The 11,623-nt window shown below is 59.1% G+C and overlaps 1 protein-coding gene across 1 annotated transcript; it reads left to right on the forward strand.

Annotated features, from left to right (window-relative positions):
- The first annotated feature begins 951 nt into the window (after window positions 1–951).
- Window positions 952–8,624, forward strand: LOC115914356 (acidic leucine-rich nuclear phosphoprotein 32 family member B). The gene is made up of 7 exons (XM_030966841.1): window positions 952–1,117; window positions 3,725–3,874; window positions 4,315–4,437; window positions 5,377–5,575; window positions 5,872–5,993; window positions 6,316–6,370; window positions 8,263–8,624. Exons 1-7 carry the CDS (start codon window positions 1,064–1,066, stop codon window positions 8,349–8,351), a joined length of 792 nt encoding a protein of 263 aa, XP_030822701.1. The 5' UTR covers window positions 952–1,063; the 3' UTR covers window positions 8,352–8,624.
- Window positions 8,625–11,623: the final 2,999 nt, after the last annotated feature.

An 11,623-nucleotide genomic window follows, 5' to 3' on the forward strand; every position in this document is an offset into this window, starting at 1 on the left:
CTGGGATCATCGAGTCCAACCATGACCCCACACTGCCAGGGCCACCACTAACCCACGTCCCCAAGTGCCACATCCATGCGTGGTGCGACCACTGCAGGGATGGTGACCCCAGCCCTGCCCTGGGCAGCTGTGCCAGCGCCTGACCCCCTTCCTCTGAAGGAATTTCTCCTGATCTCCACTCCAAACCTCCCCTGGGGCAGCTTGAGTCCTTTCCTCTTGTCCTGTGCCTTGGACTCAGGAGAAGAACCTGACCCCCACCTGGGTCACCCTCAGGAAGTTCCAGAGGCACCTGGGGGTGGGAGCAGGAGCTGGAGAAGGGATTGTGGTGCCTGGGGATGGGAACAGCCCTTGGGGACTGGGACACGGTGCCTGGAGTTGGGAATGTGGCTCTGGAGGCTGGAACACCATGCCTGGGGATGGGAACATGGTGCTTGAGGATGGGAAAATGGCTCTGGAGATGGGACCATGGCTCTGGAAACGGAACCATGGTATCTTGAGATGGGAACATGGAATGTGGGAATGGGAACGTGGCTCTGCAGAAGGAATCCTGGCTCTTGAGGATGGGAACATGGTGCTGGAGACCAGAACACATTACCTGAGGATATGAATGTAGCTCCGGAGACTGGAACACGCTGCTGAAGACTGGAACACAGCACCTGAGGATCGGAATGTGCCACTGCAGCTGGCAGCAGTGCCTGAGGACACAAACGTGCCCGGGGAACTCGGTGAGCCAGTGGGCAGCGCTCCGGTGAGGCGCGGGGAACGGGTCCGTGCGGAGCCGGGACTCGAACCCGGGTCCTTGGGGGAGCGGGCTGTCTGTGTGTGTGTATGTGCGGGGCGCTGCCGGCAGGGGGCGCTGTCGCAGGGGCCGCGGCGCGCGCGCCTTTGTTGCCGTTGGCGCCTCTTCCTGCGCCGGGCGGCGGCGGCGGCGGCGCGCGCGGGCGGGGGGCGGGAGCGCGAGCGCGGCGGGGCCGGGAGCGGCGGCACCGGGAACGGCGGCACCGGGAGCGGCACCGGGAGCGCAAGCGCGGCTCGGGCTCGGGCGGAGCGGAGCGGCGGGAGCATGGACATGGAGAGGCGCTTGACGCTGGAGCTGCGCAACAGGAAGCCGAGCGAGGTGCGGCGGGGGAGCGCGGCGCGGCGCGGCACGTGCTGCGGGCGGGATGAGGGGTGGCGGCGGGCGGGGGAGGTTTGGCGGTGGCGGAGCGGCCCGGGGGGTCCCGCACGGCGGGGACCGGGCGGGTTTGGCGGGGTGGGGACGGGGCGGTTGTGGCGGGAGCGCTCCCGCCCGGCCCGCAGCCCCGGCATGGCGGCGCGCACGTGCGCGGCGGGGCCCGCCCGCACCGGGGCCGCGCTGAGGCGGCGGTGGCGGCGGCGGGGCCCGGCCCGGCCCGCGGAGGGGCGCGGGGGGCAGCGGGCCGGGCAGCGGCCGGGCCGGGCCCCGCCGCGCCGCAGCCAGCGGGCCCGGGCCGGGCGGCCCTGCGCGGCCATGGCGGCTCGGCCATGTTAGCGGGGCCCCGCCGGGCCCGGAGCGGCTCCCGCGGGCTCCTCCGCCCGGGAAGGGCTCGGGGGCTGCAGGGATGAACCTTTAGGTGCCGCCGGAGCCGCCCGTTCCCGTCCGCTGGCGGCCGCGGGGCCGGGCCCAGCGCTCCTCACCCGCCCCGGCCGCCTCAGCCCCGGGTCTTCTCCTCCGGCCGTCCCTTCCCGGATCTTCCCTTCCCCCGGGTCTCCCCTGATCTCCCCTGTTCCCCGGGTCTCCCTGCTCCCTTTCCCTGGATTTTCCCTTTTCCCCCGGTCTCCGCCCTCACTTTCCCCTGGATCTTCCCGTTCCCTGTATCTCCCTTTTCCCCGGATCTCCCCGCTCTCTTTTCCCTGGATCTTCCTGGCTCTCCCCGTTCCCCTTTCCCCCGGATCTCCCTTTCCCCCGGATCTCGCTTTCCCCTGGATCTCCCCGTTGCCTGTTCCCCTTTCTGTGGATCTCCCCTTTTCCCCGTATCTCCCTTTCCCCCGGATCTTCCCGGTCTCTTTTCCGTGGATCTCCCCATTCCCTTTTCCCCGGCTCTCCCCTTTTCCCCGGATCTCCCTTTCCCCTGGATCTCCTCGCTGCCTTTTCCCTGTATCTCTCCTTTCCCTCGTCTCTCCCCTTTTCCCGGGCCGCCCCGCCGGGCCGTGCCCGGTCCCTCCCTGGCCCCGGGGACGCTCGCTGGTGTCGTGGCAGCCGCGGCCCGTAGCGCTGAGCGGGGCTTTGGGTGGAGATTAAAGCGGCTCCGTGCAGGGCCCGGGGATTTGCAGGAGCAGAGCGGCTGGGCAGGAGGAGCTGAGAGCGCCTGGTGCCCGTGGAGTGACGCCAGGAGCTGCAGAGCCAGCGGGGTCAGGGCTGGGTGTCCCTGCGTGTCCCGGGACCTGCTGGGTGTCCTGGGACATCAGAAAGGGCCCGGTCTGGGCTAAAGCTGCGCTTGGCTGGGTTAGGCTCTGCTGTGGCTGCCCCTGGATCCCTGGCAGTGCCCAAGGCCAGGTTGGACAGGGCTTGGAGCAGCCTGGGACTGTGGAAGGTGTCCCTGCCATGGCACTGGATGGGCTCTGATGTCCCCTCCAGCCCAAACCATTCCATGATAACCTGCTGGAGTTCAGGCTCAGCTCTGTGCCCACACCTCCCAGCAGCAGCCAGCCAGGCCTGCCCTTTGCCACCTTTACGCCCACCACGGTGACAGTCCCGCTTTGGTTGGGAGCACATCAGTTTTCTGACATGTTGGGGAGCAAAATAAACTCTGCTCTAAAACTTCTGAGAGCCTCACCTCAAATCCCCATGTAGCGATGCCACTTGAGGAGTTTGAGGTGATAATTCATTCTGAGCTTGTGCTGTGCAGGTGGCAGAGATGCGCCCCAGCCCCAATTTCTCTCCCTTTGAGAAAGCAGAATGTTTAAAATGACTCTGGGAGCTGGAGAGGGAAAATGGGAGCGCTGCGAAGGAGGGATTTGGAGAGCGCCACGAGCCTTCTGGCCAAGGCTCATTTTTGCATCTTGCTGTCAAGAATGTGTGGGGTGAAAGCAGGTTTTGGGAGTGGTTTGTGAGAGCTGGGGCTGTGTCTGGTGTTTCCCCCCAGGTGTTTGTGGACAGCAGCTCTGTGCTGGTGCTTGGTGGTCCTGGTGGCACGGGGGGTTGATTCCTTCATGTGCTCAATTCCTGGAGGTTCCTGGATGTGGAATCCATGCTGGGCACAATGTTTGGTGCCATCAGTGGTCTTGTGTCACCAGCCTGAGGCTGAGCCCTGCCCAGGCACCTGTGTCACCTCACTGTCAGTGTCCCAGGGAGGTCAGTCCTGTGGGGACAGGTTTCCTGGCACCCCAGGGGTGTGGGGGACAAAGTGGGAGGGGACAAACCCAGCTGACCTGGTTTGGCCCCTCGTTAGCAGAGCCTGAAGCTGACTCTGAAAGCTTTATTGATGTGCAGGGAGCTGTGGGATGTGACCTCGTGGTTCCAAACCCCTGGAGGATGGGGCTTGGTGGGGACAGCAGCAGTGTGTTGGTGGCTTGTGCTTAGAGGGTGGAACCCCAACCACGGTGAGGGACTGTCAGCAAAAGTTAGTTGGCTTTAAGGTTCTAAATTTAAGTGAGGAGGAACTGGGTGCTCTGTGCTCTTGTGCTCTGGGTGTGTTGGTGATGTCACCTCGAGGCCAGGGGGACGGTGGCAGCTGTGGTGACAGCTCTGGGTGTCCCTGTGCAGGTGAAGGAGCTGGTGCTGGACAACTGTCGCTCAGAGGATGGCAAGGTGGTCGGCCTCTCCTCAGACTTTGAGAACCTGGAGTTCCTCAGCATGATCAACATCAACCTGCTGTCCGTGTCCAGCCTCCCCAAACTCAACAAGCTCCGGAAGGTGAGTCAGGACTCTGCTGCCATCTCCAGCAGCCCTTGGCCTTGTGCTGCCCCTGGTGGCTGTTAGTTTTTCTGTATTTGCCAGAAAACATCTTGAATTTTGCTCCTTGTGCGCTGAGCAAGTGAGAGGGGTCGGTTTTAACAAAAACAAAACCTTCCTGAGCTCTTCAGGTGTTTAGTGCCCTTCCTGTCTTGCTTTTATTCTGTTGTGCTGCTGTCAGAAGCTTCATGACACCATAAATATTGTGGGTTTTGGAGCATTTATTTGCATGGGGGTGGCTGGCAGAGCTATGCCCCTGCAGAAAAGGGTTTTTAAGGGCAAACTTGACCTGCTGCTCTGTGAGCTGAAATTTGGGTGCTCACTGCAGTTCTCAGTGCAATTTCCTTCCCTGTGTCACGAGCTGAGACACTTTGTGACCATGTGATATTCCCTCCCTTCAGCTGGAGCTGAGTGATAATAGGATTTCTGGTGGCCTTGAAGTTCTAGCAGAGAAAACTCCCAACCTGACACACTTGAACCTAAGTGGCAACAAGATCAAAGACATCAATACCCTGGAGCCCTTGGTGAGTGGAGGCTGTGCTGGAATCCCAGCGATGAATTTTCCTTTGGGGATTGGGTCTGTGCAGCAGGAATCCAACGTCTTGGTAACTGTTCCAACAGCACTTCGTGGTTCTCATGGGAACAGATTTGATCCCAGTTTGAGGCTGGGCCAGTAGTTAATGGCTCCTCAGTCTGGAAAAGCAGCAGCCAGTTGCTAAAAGAAGCGTGAAATGGGGCTGGATGAGTAAAACTGTGGATGCTCAGTGCCCAGCTGAGAAGGGACCGGGAAAGGGTCGGAGGCAGCTGGAGGTAGGTGGCACCTGGGGTGTCATGGAATGAGGTAACTGGACAGCACTGAGGGCATCTGTCCCATCAGCCTGAAGGTTCTGCTGTGCCAGCACTGCAGGGCCCCCATTCCCATTCCCACAGTGGTCAGTGAGGCTGGAAAAGGCCTCTGAGGCTCCACCTGAGCTGCCCCAGGAACGCTGAGAGGGACAGGTCTGACACAGGGCATGTGTCTCACTGGCTGTTTTGTCTATCCATTCCCTCCAGAAGGAATTTGGGATTGTTTTCCTCCTCCTTTCCTTGGCGTGGTGCCCGCTGTGGTGGCCTGAGCTGGGCTGTGCCAAGGGCACCCAGGCTGCAGCTCTGCCTGAGCTCTGCCTGATCTTTTGAGCAGGATGAGTCCAGCTCAGCTACTCCTGAGCTCGTGGGCCTGCTCAGAAGAAAAATAGATCTGCAGATACACAGGGAGTTTGTTCCAGAAAGGGAAGCCAGGACAGAGGAGCTGGACAGAAATTTCTTGTGCCCACAATGAGAGGAGCAGTGACTCCTCTCCACCTGAGGAGCATGTGGGGCAGAACCACTCTGTGCTGGACTTGGGCAGTGCCCCAACCACCCTTCCTTGCCTTCCTGATCTTCAGACAGCACTGTAAATAACCTTAACAAATTGATTTTTGCAGAAAAAGTTGCCAAACCTCCACAGTCTGGACCTGTTCAGCTGTGAGGTGACGATGCTCATCAACTACCGGGAGAGCGTCTTCGCCCTCCTGCCCCAGCTCACCTACCTGGATGGCTTCGATGCTGACGAGCAGGAAGCCCCTGACTCAGACCCTGAAGCAGATGGGGATGCACTGGAGGATGATTATGAGAATGGAGAAGGTGAGGGAGTTTTTTCTCCTCCTGGTTTTCCTGCTTGGTAACGACCCCTTTTGCACTTTAGGGTGGGTTCCAGCAATGGGGTGGGCACTGGAGGAGGGGCTGTGGGGGTCCCTCACCCCTTCTTCCTCCCCCACCCCACTCCTGGGAGGGAAGGGGACTTGCTGGGAGGTGACAGGGCTTGGTGCTGTCCCTCCTCATCCTCTGTGACCCCTGCCTGCTGCTCACACAGCACTGAGGGGTGAGGGGTGCCTGGGTTTGGGAACTGGGGCACTTCCCTCCCTCCCCCTTTTTGGTAGAACGTGAGGAAGAGGAGGATGATGAGGAAGAAGACGATTTGGATGAAGAAGTCATTGATGATGAGGAAGATGAAGACGATGATCTGGAAGGTGAAGAGGAGGAGGATGGAGTAGATGATGAGGTGAGGCTGTCACCAGGTCCCACGTGTGTCCCTTGTGTGGTGACCCAGGTGTCACAGGAGCCTCTCTGGGGGCAGATCTGAGGGGCTTGCCATCCACTCTGGGCTGCTGAGAGTCACAAACTGCAGAGAGTTTCCGGTTCAGCCTTGGCCTGGCACTTCCATGGCTCTGAGTGATGGATCCATGCAGCTCCATCCCTGGGATGTGAGGAGCTCTTGGAGATCCAGAGCTTCTCCTGCCACCCTCAGGCTTCAGAGGGGAGCAGGACTGGGATTACTGCTCATGGAATTGTTCTTGCTACAAACCCTCTTGTTTTCACTCCAGGAGGAAGATGAGGAGGAGGATGGTGAGGAGGATGAAGAAGATGAAGCTGAGGAAGGTGAGTTGAGTCCTACCAATCCAATTTCTTGCAGAGCTCCCTCAACAGTCAAATATTTGGTGGTTTTGGAGCTTCCTCAGCCTCGGTGCTGTTGTTGCTGCAGCTTTTCTGCCCGAGCTGGTGCTGAGCAGTGTCATCAGCCAGGGGTCACCCAGGGAGGGAAAGGGATGGAATTCCAGCCATGCTGGGTCATTCTGGGAAATGTGAGAGGTCAGCTGCTCAGAAAAGCAGTTCTGGGAACTGAAGGGCTGTGCAGGAGCAGGGCTTCTGTCCCAGGAGGGTCTGAGGGAATCTCCTGGGGGCACATTCCCCTCTCAGATCTGAGCCTGGGGCCAGGCTCCTCTGGCTGTACCGACAAACACCCAGAGGAAAGCTGACAGAATATTGTGGCTGGTGTGAATTCAAGTGATCTTGGATGAATCGTGGAATTGTTGAGGTTGGGAAATCCCTCTAATACTGAGTCCAGCACCACCATGTTCACCACTGACCCCTGTCCCCAGGTGCCCCATCCACATTTTTTTGAGCATTTCAGGGATGATGATCCCACCACTGCCCTGGGCAGCCCCTTCCAATGCCTGACCTCCTTCTTGAAGGAATTTTCCCCAATATCCCATTTAAACCTCACCTGGTGCAACTTGAGGCCATTTCCTCTTACCCTGTCGCTTGTTACCTGGGACAAGACTGGCTGTCCCCTCCTGTCAGGAGCTGTGCAGAGCCACAAGGTCCCCCCTGAGCCTCCTTTGCTCCAGGCTGAGCCCCTTCCCAGCTCCCTCAGCCCCTCCTGGTGCTCCAGACCCTTCCCCAGCTCTGTTCCCATCTCTGGACACGCACCAGCCCCTCAATGTCTTTGTTGGAGTGAGGGGCCCAAACCTGCCCCAGGATTTGAGACCTCAGCAGTCCCTGAGCTTGCTCAGGAATGCCTGATTTCTGCAGATGCTGTGTTTTTGAGGGTGCTCAACAAAAAATAATCCACTTTTCAGCTGTTGTACAGGATACTTGGAGGGCAGAGAAAGTTGTTGGTGTCTCATGTGAGCCCAGGCTTTTGCAGGAGGGGCAGGGCAGGTTGGAACTGCTCCCAAATGGTGCCAGTCTGTCCAGTGGATCTGCCCCCAAATGGTGCCAGTCTGTCCAGTGGATCTGCCCCCAAATTATGCCAGTCTGTCCCATGGATCTGCCCCCAGATGGTGCCAGTCTGTGCAGTGGATCTGCTCCCAAATGGTGCCAGTCTGTCCAGTGGATCTGCCCCCAAATGGTGCCAGTCTGTCCAGTGGATCTGCTCCCAAATGGTGCCAGTCTGTCCAGTGGATCTGCTCCCAAATTATGCCAGTCTGTCCCATGGATCTGCCCCCAAATGGTGCCAGTCTGTCCAGTGGATCTGCCCCCAAATGGTGCCAGTCTGTCCAGTGGATCTGCCCCCAAATGGTGCCAGTCTGTCCAGTGGATCTGCTCCCAAATGGTGCCAGTCTGTCCAGTGGATCTGATCTGCTCCCAAATGGTGCCAGTCTGTCCTATGGATCTGCTCCCAAATGGTGCCAGTCTGTCCCATGGATCTGCTCCCAAATGGTGCCAGTCTGTCCCATGGATCTGCTCCCAAATGGTGCCAGTCTGTCCCATGGATCTGCTCCCAAATGGTGCCAGTCTGTCCCATGGATCTGCCCCCAAATGGTGCCAGTCTGTCCCATGGATCTGCCCCCAAATGGTGCCAGTCTGTCCTGTGGATCTGATCTGCTTCCAAATGGTGCCAGTCTGTCCTGTGGATCTGATCTGCTCCCAAATGGTGCCAGTCTGTCCTGTGGATCTGATCTGCCCCCAAATGGTGCCAGTCTGTCCCCTGCCAGCTCAGCTGCTGTCCCTGGGCTGGGCTGGAGAGTGAATCCCCCCTCTCTTTGCAGACCACCCGTGTGGGCAGAAGAGAAAACGAAGTCTAGAGGATGAAGGAGAGGAAGATGCAGAGGATGAAGAGGATGATGAGGATGACTGATCCCAGCGAGCCAATCAGTTTTACAGACTCTGTGCTTGTCTTAACCTCCCCGTTGTGTCTGTGTGAGACTGTAAATCCCTGTCTCCCACTCCTCCTCCTCCCCCTTTGTAATGGCTGCAGCGTCCACAATATATTTTTTTAAGATTTAGAATACTGTAGGCATTCAGGGGAATCTTCCATACAAGGCTCACTTTTTTTCTCACAACTATCTCATGACCAAAGGCTTTTCTCCGTTCGGTGGTTTGTGCAGCAGCTTAAAAAAAAAAAAAAAAAAAAAAGGCAAAAAAAAATCAAAAAAAAAAGAGGAAAAAAAAAAATCTCCTCCTTAGGGTGTCAGGGTGTCCCAAATCAGCTGTGCCACACTGGACCCAGAGCTCCAGCTGTCACCCTGCCAGCACAGAAGGCCTTTGCCACCCTCGTGCCCTCAGCCCAGGGCTCTGAAGATGCTTTTTGAGCCACCTCGGGTGCAAAATCTGGTTCATCTGCGTGGACTCACAAGGATCCTGAGGGTGTCTCAGATCTGAAATCATGGTGATGTGATCTCTGGACATGCTTGAAGATGCTTTAGTGCTGGGGATGGGGGTGCCTGGGGTTTTGGGGGAGGGGAGGGAGGGAGGGGCTGCTTGCATGACCTGGTACCTCTGCCGATGCACCTTGCAGTAACCCTGCACTTGCTTTCCTATTTTATTTTATAAACTGGAACATTTTTCCCATTGGCCACTCAAAGAACCATCCCTTGGGCTGTCCCCAGGTGAGGGGGGTTCCTGTGGCTGTGTCTGTGCTGTGGGAGCCCTGCAGCAGCTTTGGGAAGGGATAGGGAATGCAGGTGGGGGGGTACTGCTCCTCCAGCCCTCATTTCACACTGCACAGCCCTGTGCAGCCACCACCATCACTGTGATCGATGCTCCTGCAGACCGTGTTAGCCTGGAAATTCTCAGGGTCCTTCTGCCAGCCAGTGCCACCTCTGCACGGGCCCCTGGTGCCAGCCTGGCCTGGGCATCCTCCTCTTCCTCCTCCTCCTCCTCCTCCTGGGTTCCCAGCAGGGAACAGAGCTCCAGCCTCGTGTCCCCACTGTGGGGGTGGCACCCCTTGGTGGCTGGAGGGAGGATTTGGGGGAGCCAGGCAGGTTCATGCAGCATTCCCAACCCCATTCCCACCTTCCCTGCCATCCCAGAGGTGTCCAGCCAGCGCATCCCTGGGGAGAATGGGAGGGAGGGACAGACAGAGGGACAGCCCGGGGGTGCAGACAAGCACTGGCACTTTGTGGCATCCCCACTGGGGGCTCCGTGTGCCCCCGGGGCCGAGGCTCCAGCCCTCCCCTGCCCTCCCGGGGGGTGTGGGGTGTGTTCAGCAGCACATCCCCCCTCCCTGCCTCGCTTTGCTGGTGTCTCTTGCATTGTACAGTCGCTGTGACCATTCGGACAAGAACTAATCCTGTAAAATGCAAACTGAGTAACTTATAAATGTTTTAAGGAATTTAAAAAAAAAGAAAAAAAAAGTCAGAGCAGCAGTTACTTCTAATTTTTTTTCCCTGCATTTTTAGCAGATTGTATGGATTTTATATTAGCCTAGTAACTGTCAGGTTTTGATTGGTCAGACTAGTCCCAGAAATAAGGATCTCCAGCCCTTTTGTATCTTTTGTTACAAAATTTGGATAAAACTTTAATAAAGACTTCAGTTTTTAAAAATCCATTGCTATGGAGCTTGTCTTGGCTGCCTCTGCCTTGGGACCAGCCAGGAATGCTCAGAGTGGGGGCTCTGGGGCACGTTTGGGTTTGTGCTGGGAGCAGGGACTGTCCCTGTCCCCAGCAGGGCTGGGCTGGGCTGGCAGGGACAGAGGGGGGCTCTGCTGTGGGGTCTGCAGCACCCCCTGGGCCAGTGCTGCCCTTTGGAGGGGGGAAGAGCTGGACCCAGGGTCGGGGACAGCCTGGGAAGGGTCTCTGTCCTGCCTTTGGGGTGGCACTGCCCTGGAGGAGCAGGGCAGTCACCTGTGCCAGCTGGGCATGGGGGCTGAGCTGTGCCCCCTGCCCCACTTTGGGGCCTGGGGGTCCCTCCCTTTGGGGTGCTCTGTGACCCCATGCTGGCTCTGTGATGAGCTGTCACTGCCAGGTCTGAGCAGCTCAGGGACACTTCAGGGTGTCCATCAGGGCTTGAGGGGACTGGGATGGGCTGGGGAGGGCACGGTGCCAGCTCAGGGGGGCTGCAGCAGAGAGCCCCGGGCATCCCGGGTGCTGCTCACACTGGGGGATGGCAGCAGGAGGAAGGAAGGGATGGGAGGAAGGGATGGCAGCAGAAGGGAAGGGATCACAGCAGGAGGAAGGAAGGGATGGCAGGAGGGAGGGATGAATGATAGCGGGAAGAAAGGATGGCAGAAGGAGGAAAGGATGGCAGCAGGAGGATGAAGGGATGGATGGCAGGAGGAAAGGATGGATGGCAGAAGGAGGAAGGAAGGGATGGCAGCAGGAGGAGGAAGGGCTGGCAGCAGGAGGAAGAAAAGAATGGCAAGATGAAGGGATGGCAGCAAGAGGAGGGAAGGCATGGCAGCAGGAGGGAGGAAGGGATGGCAGCAGGAGGAAGAAAGGCATGGCAAGAGGAAGGGATGGCAGCAAGAGGAGGGAAGGCATGGCAGGAGGAGGAAGGGAGGAAGGGATGGCAGCAGGAGGAGGGAAGGCATGGCAGGAGGAGGAAGGGAGGAAGGGATGGCAGCAGGTGGAAGGGATGCCCACCCCGCCCAGGTGGCCATTGAGCCTTTCCGAGCCCTCTCCCGGTGTTCGCGGCCCCTCCCAGCGCTGGCAGCAGAGCAGGGCTCCCCTCCTCGGGAGCAGAGCAGGGGCTGCCGGCCCTTCCCTCGCTCCCAGCCGGGGCTGCCGTGGGCACCGGCAGGTCCCAGCACGCCTCCCCTCAAACCAGTTTGCAGCAAACTTTTCACCCCGCTGGGCTGGGCCTGGCAGAGCGGGGCTGGGGAGCCCCAGGCTGCTCCCACGGGGGGGTGCAGCCCCCAGGCTGGCACCTGGGCCCGTGCCCCTCCCAGTGGCCCTTCTGTGCCATTCCTTCTGTGCCATTCCTTCTGTGCCATTCCGTGCCCTGTGTCTGCGGCAGGGCTGGGACAGGCACGGGGGCTGCCCGGGGCTGGGGTCCCCCCCTGCTCTGGGTGTTGGGGTGCAGAGGCTGCAGCCCTGTGTGCTCTGGGATGGGCTGGCAGGGGGCAGAGCAGCCCTTCCCCCTCCTCAGACCTTCCCCTTCCTCAGACCTTCCTCTTCCTCAGACCTTCC

The sequence above is a fragment of the Camarhynchus parvulus genome, chromosome 28, assembly GCF_901933205.1.
Source record: "Camarhynchus parvulus chromosome 28, STF_HiC, whole genome shotgun sequence".
In the NCBI taxonomy this organism is placed as follows: Eukaryota; Metazoa; Chordata; class Aves; order Passeriformes; family Thraupidae; genus Camarhynchus; species Camarhynchus parvulus.

What these genes read in the sequence shown, in the direction of transcription:
- LOC115914356 (XM_030966841.1), top strand. Translation starts at nt 1,064, where the DNA reads ATGGACATGGAGAGGCGCTTGACGCTGGAGCTGCGCAACAGGAAGCCG. An exon ending in AACTCAACAAGCTCCGGAAG is followed by an intron (nt 3,875 to 4,314) that starts GTGAGTCAGGAC and finishes CCCTCCCTTCAG; the next exon opens with CTGGAGCTGAGTGATAATAG. An exon ending in AGGATGGAGTAGATGATGAG is followed by an intron (nt 5,994 to 6,315) that starts GTGAGGCTGTCA and finishes TTTTCACTCCAG; the next exon opens with GAGGAAGATGAGGAGGAGGA.